The sequence below is a fragment of the Sporothrix brasiliensis genome, assembly GCF_000820605.1.
Source record: "Sporothrix brasiliensis 5110 chromosome Unknown Cont16, whole genome shotgun sequence".
NCBI classification, from domain to species: domain Eukaryota; kingdom Fungi; phylum Ascomycota; class Sordariomycetes; order Ophiostomatales; family Ophiostomataceae; genus Sporothrix; species Sporothrix brasiliensis.
This window is the reverse complement of record NW_024467135.1, coordinates 505,847-520,449: the sequence shown is the minus strand read 5'-3', so window position 1 is coordinate 520,449 and position 14,603 is coordinate 505,847. Positions and strand designations below refer to the sequence as shown.

Sequence of the window (14,603 nt, the reverse complement as noted above, 5' to 3'; positions counted from 1 at the left end):
TCAACCTACGGTGAGGCGCTGACGTTTAGCTCGAAACGGCACTCTGGGACAGCCACTGCCATTAGGCTGCGGGGCACGTGTCCCCGGTGGAGCCCTACAGCAAAGCGACTTCTCGAGATGGAACAACAACAAAGTCAACAATGATTATCAGAGTCGTATAAAACGTGACGACGCGGTCGTGGCAAGGGGATGCGGGGGTGTCCTTTCTAGTCATTTCTGACCAACATTACCATCGATACCAGCAACAGAATACGACACAATGGAACGAGATACAGCAGCGGACGCCGTCGTCGACGTCGCCATTGCAGACACCAACTATGTCATCTATCGTGAAGCTCTGGCGGCAGTCCTCATCAACAAGCTAGCAGTGCCTGAGGCCCGGCCCAAGAGGAAGCAGCGGAGGCGCAAGGCCAAGAAAGCCGAGGCCAAGGCCGGGATGGGGACCCTTGCCGAAGCAGAACGCGATGCCGCATTAGACGCCGAAGATGACTGGGAAGTCATTGCGTCACCAGACAAGAGCACAGCAGCAGAAACACTACCGAAGCCACAGACGCTCATTCCTCTGCACGACAGCAGCAACAGCAATACGGACAACTCCGCCAATCCCGCCGACGACCTGGCCGAGTTTGTCGACTACGTCGCCCGTGAGACGTTTGACCTGCTGCCGGCCGAGCTGCGCACGCTGGCCCACCACGTCTGGACCGCCGACGCGGCCCTGCGTGACAAGTACGGCGTAGCCGAGGACGGCAGCACGTCGGCCGGTGTGCCCATTCCGGGCGCGCTGAGCCCGTCCCGCACCACCGAGCTGCTGCCGACACTGGACCCGTCGCCCGTGGCCGACTCATTGGACGCCTACGGCGTCGGCACGGCAGCCAACGTCCTGGCCCCGGCGCTCTCGTCGTACCTGGTGGCCGTCACCGCGGCACCACCGCCGCCGCGCTCGACACGCGACCAGGCCGCGGGGTGCGAGATTTGCGGCCGCGACTGGATCAACCTGAGCTACCACCACCTGATCCCGCGCTTCGTGCACGCCAAAGTCCTCAAGAGAGGGTGGCACCGCGCCGACGAGCTGCAGAACGTGGCCTGGCTGTGTGGCGCGTGCCACCGGCAGGTGCACCGTTTTGCGGACCACGAGGACCTGGCGCGGCACTACTACACGGTCGAGCGGCTGCTGGCGGAGCCGGAGATGCAGCGGTATGCGGCGTGGGCGAGCCGGCTGCGGTGGAAGGCGAAGTAGAGGGAGGGAGAGCGGCGTAACTAGATGGATCACATTTCTGCAATTGCAACTCATAACAGAGTAAATTCATGTTGGTCACGCGTACTCATCACTAGCAATACTATCGACACGCCATACGCCTTGAAACAAATGCATCCGTACGTCGTACGTCGCCCATCGTCCACTTAACGGCCGTGCGCCGCCGTGTCTGGGATCGGCCCGCGCTCGTCGTCCTCTGCGTCGTCGTCTTCCAGGCTGCCGTGCCTGCTGTGGCCCATCAGCAGCGCCCGGTCTTCGTTGGCGCCCTTTGTGCGGTACCGCCCGTGTGCCAGAGCGTCCGCGTCCACCTCGTCCTCGTCTTGTGCGCGCTCGCCGTATGCATGACCGGCGGTATTTGGTGCCCGTGTCCGTGTCGGTGCTGGTGCCTGCGCTGCCTGGCCGCCCTCGTATTCCTCCGCAATGGTCGCTACCGATCCCACCGTCCGCAGCGTGCTCGTCCCGTCATAATCCTCGTGCAGACTCCCGGGCACCGACGCCAGCTCGTGCTCCACGTTCCAGCTGACGGCTCGGTCGATCACGTCGCGCTGCACCCTCGCCGCCGGCCTTGCCACGACACCCGTGGCCACGACGCTGTTGGAGCGTTCCACGGCCCCAGCCACACCCGTACGGCCGGTGTCCACAGCAATGGATCCGGACGGCGGCCGCGCCGTGCCCCAGAGCTCCGTGCTGATGGCCCGGTCGACATCGTCCTTGCTGAGCGCGGCGCTGGTGCGGTTCATGACGTAGCTGTCAAACTGCGTGTCGCGTTCGTGGTTGTAGCTGGCGCGGCGGCCATCGTCGGCGAGAACACCAGACGGTCGTCCGCCCGACGGAGAGCCGCGCAGCGACGAGGCAGCCGAGTGGGACCGGCTGCGACGGCCCGTCTCGCCGCCGGCGGTCGCTGCAGCAGCCGCGCCCGCGCCCGCACCACGCGGGTCGTACTCGATCGGCCTGTCGTTGTACGGCCCCGCACCCGTACTACCCATGGCGGCGCTGTGGCCCACGAGGCCGCGCATGCTCGTCCGGTCCGCCGGCCCGCCGCCCAGCTCGATCTCGTCGTACCCGTTGCCGAACTCAAAGCCTTTGGCATTGTGCGACGGCCCGTGGTAGTAGTCGTCGTACGACTGCACCAGCCGCCGGTACGTGAAAACGGCATAGCCAAACAGCACCAGCATCGCCGCCACCAGCACCACGTCCAGCGCCAGCCCCACCGCCGACCAGTGGCCCTCGGACCGGTGGATGTACACGACCACGTCGAGCGCGAGCATGGCCGCTGCGCCCGTCAATTTGACAATGTGCGCGGCCAGCAAAAAGAACGGCGTCAGCGTCTCCGCCAGCCAGCGCGCCGCCTCCATGACGGTCAAGACCAGAGACACGACGCCCAGGCTGACATTTGTGACCTCCCACGCGAGCTCGACGCTGGGCACTTTGCCGGCGGCGCGGTTGTCCGCAAAATGTTCGGCCGTGTCGGCAAGGCGGTACGAGAAGACGCCGAGCACGCCGAGCAGCAGGGCCGCCTGGACGGCCCAGGCGGGAAAGAGGATGCCGCGGCGCCAGCGGGCACGCACAAACTGCTCCTGGTCGCGGTGGAAGGTCATGTTAGGCTGCGACGTAAGAGAGTCAGGGAGATATATTGTACGTGGTTGTGACGTGAGCTGTCGCAGAGTTTGCTAAATCGGAGCTGGAAGCTCCCTCTTCTTCCTCTAGACGGGGAGTGCCGATTGTTACCGGTGCATGTTCTCGAAAAAGAAAAAAAAGAGTGTTTGCTTGCGTGCGTGGCTTGTCTTTGTGGCTGTCTCGGGTTGTCGGTGAACTGTCAGTGTACACAGGCAAGCAGGACGACGATGGCCGAGGACGGAGAGACAAAAGGTGGGAAGAAAACAAACCAAAAGAAAGAGAAACAACAGAAACAACAGAAGAAAGCAGCCCCAGAACGACGGGAAACCAGATTGCCAAAAATACAGAAATCATCACGGGAGGTGAGCAATAAAAGGAGTGTGGCGCCATGCCTCTTTTCTTTACCAACATAGTTGCCGTTCCATTTCCTTTCTCACTCTTGTCTGACGGTCAGCCATCAGGAGGAGTGTGCATGCACCAGGGTCCGAAGAAACTTAAAAACTTTCCCAACTCAACCCAGCTCAATCCCAATACAGCATGGCGCACAGAGGGATGCCCGGCCCATGCGTAGAAACGCCTCGTCGGCCTTGCGGCTTGCGTTGGAACGAAGTACGAGGACAACACGGCGAGCAGGGGTCGGTCAACTGAAGGAATTGCTAAGAACAAAAGCAAAAAGGGTTCTTCAAGAGAGTGGGAAGAGAAGGGGAACCATTGATGTGGAGACAAGGCGCTATGGGGAGACTAGGCTGCTGCGTTGGCGAGGTTGGCTTCGAGGCGCGCAGTGCGGCTGAGTTTTTGGTGGAGGGTCTGTTTGGCACACCATTCGTCTGCATGTTTCGTCTGCTTCCATCAGCAGAAAGCACATACTGCAATGGGAGCAGACGTGCGGCGCGTTTCGACAATTGAAAGGAAGCGTAACGCGAAGCTTGACAGTATATAAGTATCATCGCAGAAACACGGAACGTATTTCGTAGAGAACAATGGAGAAAGGGCAATGTAGGCCTGGTCCACATTTACAATAGGAAGCTTCGTTCAGCTGGCTGGGAGGATTCGCGCTGGTGTGATTGTGAGGATTCGAAATCAAACTTCTGCGGCATCCTCATGTATCTTATGCCGAGAGGATCACAAAGGGACGCAAGCGAGTTGTTTCGTTTCATAGACACTTGCGAAAGACGGGACGACACAAACTGGTGCCAATGAGGCGTCCTGTCTGTAAAAGTCGTGGTGCTTCTGCAGCTCAAACTGTTTGCCAGGGACAAGGGTCTGGTCGGTCAGCATCGTCAGCTTGGGCCAATTGGCCCTTGGCGCCAAAACGCAGGACAGGGAAACGCAAAATGTGTGGACAAGGCCCAGCCATTCTAGCAGAGGCTGAGCTTGTTTGAAGACAGCAGCAAAAAGGTGTGCGCTTGACAGGTCTCACTGCGGATCGTGTGTTTGCAACGCCGTATTTCGTCTTCTGTGTTCTATGGGAGCAGTGGCATTCCCCATGACTGCGTTCTGATGAAACAAAGGGTATTCTCACGCCGTAATTGCTCCACAGGTCTGACGGTGCATCTGATCTCGCTTGTGATCTTGTTATCGCGCGTCTCCACAGCGGCTGGCTGCTTGCTGACACTGATTTGCAACGCGTATGCACCACAAAGACTGCCTGTCCCAGAGGCACGACATCAGCAGTAGGACGAGAGCGACAGCCCGTCAGCTCACAATGGAGCCTGCGCAATGTTTCAAAAGGTTAGATATAACTTTGAGCGACGAGCACACGTGAAGAGAACATAATGAGGCAATCTGAAATAAAAAGATTGTACTAATTATTCTTTCCAAAAGAGAAAAGAGGACTTGCAGGGGAAACTGTCGAGTCCAGAAGAAATATAAAGCAGAACAATATGAAAACACCAATGTCGTTCGTGGACACATTACCTCCTTTGTCGAATACAAAGAGCAAGATAGACAACAGAAATTGCAGGAACTGAAAATGAATCTGGTTTTGAAAATGGACAGCAAAGACGAAGAAAAGCAGCACAAACGATCCGTGTCCCATTACTCCGAAAGTGTGCCTCTCGTCAGCATACATCCCGAGTATTTTCCCTTGCAGCTTAAAGCGAGAAAGCACTGTTGTCGCCGCCACTTTGTCTGGCGCGGGCCGCTGCTTTTGGCGGCCATCGCAGTGTCGTTTGTGTCCCTTCGAAGTACTATGTAATTACCTACAGTTGTCATGACCCAATTTTGGTAGCCTCTCCCAGCGGCCGATTAGGACAGGGTGACAAGAAAACAATAGAGATGGTTCTAATACACGTAACATGGCCTCTCACTCCTGGATAATCAGTCATAACACCATTCGCCCGTTCATTTCTTACTTCTTTCCTTTCATCACACTAGTTACGTTCGCCTTTCTTTATTATAAACGAAAATTGAACGAATTAATTACTCTTTTTATACGACGTAAACATGGTTTTACCGGGAGACGAGCATAGCTCAACGCCAGCGCCGTTCCAATTGGTATCTTAAGCGATCTGTACACCCTATCCCAGCAGTGCAGGCTTTCCTCTTGCGTGTGGCGTCCCGGAGTAGAACTACTTACACAAATTCTCACACTTGGGATGCCCAGTAGGTCGTGCCTCCTATGGGACAGCCAGCCACAACGACGACGACGACGACGACGACGACGACGACAACGGCGGAAGATCTACGGCTCCAGGACCTCAAAACGTATAAGCACTGTCATGAGATCTTCGTGGCCTGCATCACCTTACCGTCCAAGACCGGAAAGGCAACCCGTCTAACCACTACCGTCACGCTACACAGCCGGGGGCCCGCTAGCAAAATCGCTCCTCCTTCTGGTTCGCCTCTGACTTCGTATTCGACTTCACGGTGGCTTTACCGACCTCGGCGCGGTCGGCCTCCCGGGCGGCGGCAACGGCGGCGTGGTCCAACTATATACCGTGCCTATGTACGGCGAGTACGCTGCTCTAGGACACATATTTAGTGACGGCCGCGTGCCTCTGTGGAAGTGGGTGGAGCCGGCGGTTCCGTACGGCCCACTACGGGGTATGTGGGAGACGGAGCTTGCCCAGGCGTTGGAGGATGGCCAGTGGCGCGGCGGCACGGACCTGATGCTGTTAGTGGCCGGCGTGTCGGAGGCGACGCGCCAGTCGCTCGTTGCGCGCCGGTCGAGCTCGCTCAGGGTGTTGACGTGCTAGATAATGACCTGTGCCGCCCCTTGTCGGCCGCGTTGTTGTTCTTCATTTCTTTCGTGTGCGAGGTCGTATATTGTTTATTTGGCCTGTTGACGAGGTTTTGCGGGAGCCATAATCGTAGGGATTAAAATATGAATTAAAGCACTACCACCAAAAAGTCCGGAGGTGAGACGAAATTAACAGTAGGAAAAGAAGTCTAAGAATACAAGAGAGACGTTGACATAAAAGGGTTGTATTTATTATATATACGGTCGTCAAGGAGCAGCAACGAGTTACGGCTCCATATTACCCGATTGGAACGGCCGCCCACTGTGGCGACCACAACAGTGTGTTTTGCTTTACTAAAAAAAAATCCAAAAGCAGACCAATACTCCAAGGACATAAGCCAGAAGAGACAAAAATGAGTGACAAAAAATGCGCGCCGAAAAGGATGGAAGGATTGAATGCCTCGGTGGGACAAAAAGAAGGAAGAAAAAAGCAGAGCCGTGCATCGTGAAGTAAAGGAGAATATCAACAAGGAAAGTATCGATGAGCCCTGCATGCAAACGCTGAGAAAGTGAGAGTGAGCCAAAACAAAAATGAAAAATTAACTGCCTGCAAATTGGGATATCGGCCCCGTCTGGACGAAGCATGTAGAACACTTTTTTTGGAAAACAGGTCTTTTGGAACAATATGTCGCTGGATATAAAAGGTCGAGGGAATCTAACGTGCCAAGCCAGTGACAGGGTGACGGAGGATGCTGAGAATGGTGCAAGAAGGTCGTTCTGATGTAAACTTTCGTGGGGCACATTAAGTGATGCAGCGAATCGGCCGATGGGCGAATCGTTATCGTTTGAGAAAATCGGAAAACAAAAAGACAAGTCGATCAATGAATAGAGACAAGAGTGGGAGAAAGTGTGTTTAGTCCTGGTAATGAACCCATTCGTTCCACGGGTCACCGGCGCCGCCGTCCGGGGTGCCGATCCGGCTGCCAAACTGCTCCTGCATGGCCTCTGGAGAAAAGCCCGGGACCAGAGTGTGGACAGAATGACATGACGAAAAGGTAGACGTCGGCACGCTCGTAAAGTCCATCGACTGATGCACGGTGTCGTCCATGGCCATGGCCAGCGGGAATGGCATCTCGGCAGTCGGGTCTGCAGGCATGGGAAATGTGCCGTCTTCAGACAGCATCGACCATAGCATGTGTTCAGGCATGGTCGGGTTGGAGACAGCACTGCCGTGCACGAATTGTTGGGACACGTTCGGGTCCAAGACGGGGTATGTCAGGGCGGCCGTGCCTGCGGCTGCCGCCCAGGCAGCTGTGTCAATGGGCTTCGAGGGGTCGGCGACCGGAGTAACTGTGCGATTGGGACCGTACGTTGTCAGAACAATGCCGCTGCTTTCGCGGCGGATGTGGGGCTTGGGGCTGTGGTTGGCAACTGCCGCCAAGCTGCAGCTATCTATAAGCAGGTGTGAGCCGGGTGCGGGCGAGAGCTTGCGGGACATTGTCTGTAGTGGCTCACCTTGTGACGCGGGCGTTGAAACAGACGGCGTTCCGGTGGGTGTGCTGTTGTATTTGAGTCCAGGCAGCGGTGGTGACAGAGCCGCCTGTGAGAAACGGTTTCCGACGGAAGACTGGAACGTGTCGTGCGCCGTGGTAGGGATGGTAAAGCTGCCAGGAAGCGTGGACATGTCGACCGGCAATGGCTGCGATCCGGAGTTCGAGCCGGTATCGTTGCTGCTGCTAGCGCTGGAAAGGACGGGCATCATTTCCGACCCAGCGGCCACAGAGTTGGACCGAGACGGGTGGCCGCCCCCCATGCTTGCGTGGATGGCATGTGGTGACGCCATGGGGAAGATACCGCTGCCATCGTTGCTCCCCGCGAAGGATGTGACGGAGTCGCGGTGGTGGAAGTAAGACGGTTCGTTGCCGCTGAAATGTTGCTGGTGCGGCTGGGAGGCAAAGGGCTGCGGTTGTCCCTGATAATACTGGCCGGCCGGTTGCTGTTGCTGTTGCTGGTTGCGGTACTGCTGTGGCATCTGGTACATCTGCTGTTGCTGGATCTCTGCGGCGTGGGGATCGGTCGCGGCGTGTGGCTGCTGCTGGGGCTGCTGGGGCTGCGGAGGCTGCTGGGGCCGCTGGTATTGCTGAGACACGTTCGGGAAGTGGCGCGCGAATAAGTCGTTGATTTCGGCCTCGCGCTGAGCCCGGGCGCGCTGCTCTTCGGCCGTCGACCCCGGCGGGATGTTCGAGATGTCAACGCTGCCATAGCCGCGGGTGGCGTTGTTTCGCAGGCGCGGAAGGTCGTCGTCTTCTTCCTCGTACATGTCTTCTTTCAAGACAATCTCCTCGGAAATCTTAAAGCTGCGGCCGGTCCGTCTCTTGTGGATGATGGACGCCATCCGCGCCGACTGGACGCGTGCCTCGATGCTGCGGTCGGCGCGACGAGAGGCCGCAATAAACGCTCTCTCTTGGTTTTCTTCGTGGGACCGCTCGGACTAAAATAGAGGGGAAAAAAAAAGGTTAGCTACAGGTTCCAAATTAATGTATCTCAAGGGCTCGAGCACCCGGCGAATCTCATCTCTTATCTCTTCCGAGTACTGGTGGGCAATGGCCGCCCTACCAGTTCGCCACGGACCACCATGTTGTATGCATTGTGAATAGGCCGCAGAGATACTGCTGATAGCGAGGATGGTGGGCCAGGCACATGGCAACGAGGCTAGATACTAGATACATTGGGGGTGCTGTGGACGTACCTTGCGGGGAGGTTCCTGCGTGTGAACACTGCCCGTGCTGGACATCGGTGAGGTTCCCTGCGGAGGAGATGTGGATCCTCGTGCCATTTTGGTGATGTGTGAAAGGAGAGGGGGGGGGGGGAGAGAGATCGGTGGTGATGCAATGTGACGCGGAGCGGCGCTGGGCTCCGGTGAGTCCGTGTGAGGTAGATGTGGGGTCGGAAATAGGTAGAGAGGTGGGAGGCGGGCGTGGGCAGAGAACGGAGAGGAGAGGCAATGCTTGGACGAAATGACGGGGAATATTAGAGGACTAAAAATTATGAGCAAGGACAAAAAAGAAGCATTCGGAGCTCGTGATAAGTGAAACTCGCAATGTTTATCAAGAGGGAAAGAGCGAATGGCGATGTGATGGAGAGGAATGATGGACGCGGGGACTCTCTGTATTAGTAGTAATTAAAGAGAGAAGGAACGACCGTCGTTGGGACCTTCCTTGTGGCGTCGATCGATGGGGTAGTTAGGACAGCATACAATATATAGATGTGAAACCTTGTACGGCAAGTGCAAATGATAAAGGGAAGGCGCGATGCAGAATGAGGGTAGAGGGTGGGGTGGGCAGAAAAAAAAGTCAATGGTAGTCACGGCCGTAGAAACTCTTTATATAAAGAAAGCATTGGAGGTGTTGTTCTTTCTTATTTGGGTCTTAGTGGAACGGGAGTGCACCAGTGCCTGTTAGTGGAGGGAGCCAAGAAAACAGAAGAGAAAAAAAATATAGTTCGGGACGACAGAATGGAGCTGCAAGGATAGGATCAATTGGGGACCGCTGGGGAGAAAAATGACGACATGCCTGTGGACGGGGCCGACCTAACAAGAATGGGGACAGGGTGGTGGGTGGGATCGCGCGTCTCGGCCCAGCCGTCTGTGGAACAGTTTGGAAGAAAGGCGAAGAATTGCGCAGGATGCTCACAGCTCGAGGACTCTGCCGAACGCCAAAGTGGGCAGAGACTGGGAACTCGAAAGCGAAATAAACCAGGTTCAATTGACGAGATGCGGGCGTGGCAGGCAATGGGCGGCTGTGAAAAGAAAGAAAACTCAGACTAGAAGCTAGAAGGGAGATGTAAAAAGAGCAGCAGATTGTCTGCCGTTTCGTTTGGGGTGTTAAGAGCAAAGGAAAGCAGCGCGGGGTAGGTACACAACAATACAGGCGTCTAGACAGAGACAGGTGGAGAGGTAGGGGTGTGTCCTTAACGACGTTCTTTGCGTTCTTGACACACCACTGGATGTGGGGAATCGAAGAATGTATGGTTTCGTTCTACAGCATGAAGAGGTTAAAAGCGGTTGAACCGTAGTAAGATTGCAAAAACAAAAGAAGAAAAAAAAAGAAAGAAGAAAAGACGGAAAATATGTGGGCAATGGCGTGGTCCATAGATAATGACCAGAGAAATAATTGAGGACGGAAAGAGACGGCAGCGAGGCATGAATTCACAAGAGCATATGGCGAGAGAAAGGCCAAGAGCGTTGTTTGTTGAGGTGCAGATGGGCTGGTTTTCTTTTGGTTTTCTTTTGGTGATGTCCAGAACCGTCTAGGCCTTGGGCTAGTTTGCTAGACAGCCAAGTTGTGAACTGCTTGTACTCTGCTTGTATGGTCTTTCCGTCACAGATGGACCAACCAGCGTCGTGAACGGCCCAGACTAAAGCAGAGCGAGCAACCAACGGGGCGATGATAACTCATCCCAGGAGACAACTTACAAACGGACTTGGTGGGACAAGACACCGACTGTGCGCAAAGCCACGCGTCAGCCCATCGTCCTAGGCTAACGACAAAGACAAGCCATGCTCCCGACCATCACAAGCAAACCTGTAGCAAAAGTCAGGCAAATCGTTACTCAGCTTTCGCAGCTTCCCTGAGCAGTCGGGACGAATGGAATACGGGAGGAGAAAAGTTACAGTGGCCCATCCAGGCGCATACTACAGACATTCTTCGGGCATGCTCCGTTTCTAGCATCTTGCCAGCGGCCTTTTGCTTTCCATAATGGGTTGGCTCAACGTGATGATGAGATGAGGGCCGTCGTGAAAAAGTACTTGCTCTCGCAGTCCGTAATCGCATCGATCGGCACTAAAAGCCATTCCTATTCCGAGGCCGAGGCCAAGCACAGAATGCATGCGTCGTACGGGGAGTCCACTATGTCCATACATAGCGGGACGATTTCCATCGCTGAGTAGGCTTGGCCCCAGCGGGCAGCAGAAAAAGAAAGTCCGGTCCGAGTAAGAGAGAGGGGGTAGAGCGACAGAGCGATAACGACACGCACTTGCTAGATGGGCCAAAGTAGAAAAACATGTAATCATCGGGGATGCTATATTACCAGTCTGCAACAAAATATAGAACAAGCCGATCGCACTCGATACTCCTACTGCCCTAGTAGGCGAGGAGACAGTGGTCCTGGGCATGGATTCAGCACGTCAGTTTTTGCCTTTTGCTTTGGTCGTGGGCAGTAGCCACTCCCCAGGCCAATTGGACCAAGGGTCTTGTCTGTGTGTGGGCGCATTTGGGCGCATTTGGGCGCATTTCTTGAAGCAAACCCGCCGAAAAGCAAAAGCGATCCTTAAAAGAGTCCCTTTTTTTTTAATAAAAAAACATTTTTGTGGCCTACAATGTCCTGTTTCATTGTCGTGCCTCATGGCATACGCAGTTTCTCATGCATAACAATGTGGGTACTTTTTGGATGGGCGGAGTTGATGAGAACAAAGGCGAAGAGATTGGGCGGAGAAGCACACCTACAAAATACGAACCAGAAGGCGGTACAACTTCTATGCTGAGCTCTAGAGTGAACACAAAGTACCGTCAGGCGCCCTTCCTAAACAAATCCGAGCTTGGTGCAGTCGGGTGTCTTGCAGCAGTGAGAGTGGGAAAAGAATCATGTGGGGCCGCCCTTCTTTGTTTGAGGGGAAAAGATGTCAAGTACAAGAACGATCGGCACTAATGGCGGCGACTCAGGACAAGTACCATTCCAGAGGTGGATGCTAGGCGACAGCAGGGCTTTGTGAAAAGCACGTGTTCACAAGATGTAACCACCCTTGTATGGGACTAGAACAAAAAGCTAGGATACTTGGATGCCAAATCGAGATGCTTTATTTTATTTTATTATTATTATTATTATTATTTTTTGGCACCGCTTTGGTCTTGTTTTGTCTCGTTTTCCCGTGTTTTGTCTCGGTCTCCGGTAAGAAGCCGTCCCATGTCCAGGAGACGCGACAAACGACGACATATTTATGCTTTGAATTTGCAAATACATGATACAACGCACCTTGGAGTATTTTTTTCTGTCTACATGACCATGTCTTGTATCAATGCCAATGCTCTGTCCGCCGTGTTACGCAATTTGGAGGATGAACCCTGACATTGACAATCCTCTACTCCGTACACGGAGGTCAGACACACACCATTGTAGACAGCTAGAACGATACGGGCTCTGGGGCTGTTGGTGTCGGAAATGCTGGGGAGTCTTTGGTGTACTAGATTCGATCTACTTCGTATGTGTTGTGTTTGGTGACGAAAGAGGGGTTGAACAAGAAACATGAAGCAGAGAGGCGACAAAAAGCAGGTAAAAGCAGAGTCGATCCCCAAAGGGATATTCAGCGACTGATCGACCGCCAACGTTTTCAGAAGGAACAAAACAGAGGAAAAAAAAAGAATAGCGAGGGGAAAACGCACAGACCCTCTGCCACGGAAAATCTGCCGCTCAGCGACGATCATTTTCTCTACTCGCACGAAGCGTCAAGTGTATCTGTGGCGAGTGCCTGCGGCTGGAGGCAATTCTAGAGCACCGTGGATCGACCAAGGCCCACAGGCCAGAAGTCCATGTACGCATACATGGCTTTGTGTTTCTTTCTGTTTGCACAAAGTATGTTGTGCTTTTGCATGCAATACCAGAGTCGTTGTTCTCTGCAAGTTAACAGTGCTGTTTCCCCCCAGCAATGGATAAAAGCCCCTGTCGCTTTCTGAGCCTAACGTACGGCAGTTCGTCAATGTTTCGCCTTGCCCAGTATATTCTGCAGCCACATTTGTGGAGAAAAGGCAGACTGGCCAACGAGAGCTGCGATGCAGAGCATGACGAACAGCGCTTTGCCATGCAGTTTGCATTGTTTTCTTATAAACCAAATACAATCGCGATTCGCGGAATGATTGCTCCTTTTCGGTTCCATATCTGACAGGATCGACAAATTGGACCCTGAACGGGCGAACATTCTTGGAGGAAACTGATTATGCTGCTACGATGACGTCCCTTGGTTTCTGGGTATAGGAGGCCTATACAAGATTTTGACTTTACTACCGTTTTCACCGGGATTCTTTGGAGGAGAGGTTTGTCGCCTTACAGTGAGTCGATAGATGGCCGGTTGCAAAGGACAAGAATATAAGGGATATCAGCAATAACCGTTGAGGATTGCCAGGAACATGCACGATAGCAGAGCAAAAACAGGGTCTGATATGCAGCGTGACAGCATCAAGCATCCCCCTTACTTGCAGATCGGTAAAGTCGCGCAGAATCGCCTCGTCCGTTGCCCGCGGCATCTCACCCGCGCCCTCCTCTGATCCACGTCCAAAAGCATCGCCGATGAAGATATACAAAAACAGAAGGTAGCTCGCGCATCGGGACAGGGGAGCGTGACGTCAGGGGCCGAGGGGGTGCAGGCCAGATATGAGCACAGAGGAGGAGAGGCGAGAGATGCAGAAAGAGGATAGCTCGATAGAACCTGCCAAGCTGCCGTCGTTGCGACAGTTCACCCAGTGAGATAAAAGAGGGTCGTCGGGTTCGACGGTTGAAGTATCATGGTGCAATACTCCATAACTGTCTGGTGGGTCAGCATAGTGCTGCAACGGCAGTGACGGGATTGTGGAAAAGTCGGCAACGTTAGGCCGCGCAAGGGTGCGGACGATAGGGGTTCAGTGTCTGTTCTGTTAAGCGAACGGAGTGCTGTTGATTTCTTATTTTATTTTTATATTTTTATATTTACTTTTCCCTGACATCGAGATAGCCCTCAATCACACACACTCGCACGGCAGGAACGATGCAGGCCTGCCACTAATGACATCTGTGGCTGCGTCGCTGGGCGGGCCGAGTGACGCGATTGGTGTGATTCAGAATAGACCCACTAAAATGATCGAGCGATTGTCGTCGTGCGGAGAATTTGCTCCGGGCGACCAGGAAGAAGTGGGGTAGACGACCAAAAAGGGCCGGAAGGAAGGCACTATCGGCTGTCGAGGCCAGCGGAGTGTTGTATGAGTTGATATGACAACAGGGAGCTTTGGCGAATGACACTCCACGGAGCTGTCGTTTCTCTGGGTCTCTTCTCAACATCTACGCGTAGCCTGTGGACGTGCCACTTGTGTTGGAACTTTTACAGGTTTCCGTTGCGGCGACCAAGCCACTGCAGCGAGCCATCGACGACGACAATGGACTGTTACATCAAACGGCTGCAGGGTAATTACACCACATTTTACTACATGGCATGGTCTCTAACCGCTCAACTTGAAACCGCGCAAGGGCCAGACCCTTGTGAGGCGCGCAGCGGCAACTGACATGCGCTCGATACCGGATCCGACGGCATAATTGTAGGCACATGCTAGACGCTGAAAAGCTGCCATGACGTCAGGCAGAACAAGATGAAAACATTAAACCCATCATATTTAGTATATGATTTGTGGCGACAGTTGTCAGGTAAGCTCTCTATCTGCGGGTTTACAAAGGACCTACTCCGTAGGTGGTGGGAGATTCGTGCAGTTGGAGGCCTGGGTTACATTCTTACAACAGCCCTGTAAAGTCAAG

The 14,603-nt window shown here is 54.3% G+C and overlaps 4 protein-coding genes across 4 annotated transcripts; 2 read left to right on the top strand and 2 right to left on the bottom strand.

The window, feature by feature from the left end:
* Positions 1 to 259: 259 nt before the first annotated feature.
* On the top strand, positions 260 to 1,237 carry SPBR_04354 (uncharacterized protein; the record flags this gene model as incomplete). Its single annotated transcript, XM_040762637.1, has 1 exon — positions 260 to 1,237. One exon carries the CDS (start codon positions 260 to 262, stop codon positions 1,235 to 1,237), a length of 978 nt encoding a protein of 325 aa, XP_040621444.1.
* Positions 1,238 to 1,401: 164 nt separating this feature from the next.
* On the bottom strand, positions 1,402 to 2,853 carry SPBR_04238 (uncharacterized protein; the record flags this gene model as incomplete). The annotated part of the gene is made up of 1 exon (XM_040762521.1): positions 1,402 to 2,853. The coding sequence occupies one exon, from the start codon at positions 2,851 to 2,853 to the stop codon at positions 1,402 to 1,404; it is 1,452 nt and encodes a 483-aa protein (XP_040621443.1).
* Positions 2,854 to 5,817: 2,964 nt separating this feature from the next.
* On the top strand, positions 5,818 to 6,069 carry SPBR_04520 (uncharacterized protein; the record flags this gene model as incomplete). Its single annotated transcript, XM_040762803.1, has 1 exon — positions 5,818 to 6,069. One exon carries the CDS (start codon positions 5,818 to 5,820, stop codon positions 6,067 to 6,069), a length of 252 nt encoding a protein of 83 aa, XP_040621442.1.
* Positions 6,070 to 6,966: 897 nt separating this feature from the next.
* SPBR_04151 (uncharacterized protein) lies at positions 6,967 to 8,889 on the bottom strand (the record flags this gene model as incomplete). The annotated part of the gene is made up of 3 exons (XM_040762434.1): positions 6,967 to 7,505; positions 7,569 to 8,544; positions 8,803 to 8,889. The coding sequence occupies 3 exons, from the start codon at positions 8,887 to 8,889 to the stop codon at positions 6,967 to 6,969; spliced, it is 1,602 nt and encodes a 533-aa protein (XP_040621441.1).
* Positions 8,890 to 14,603: the final 5,714 nt, after the last annotated feature.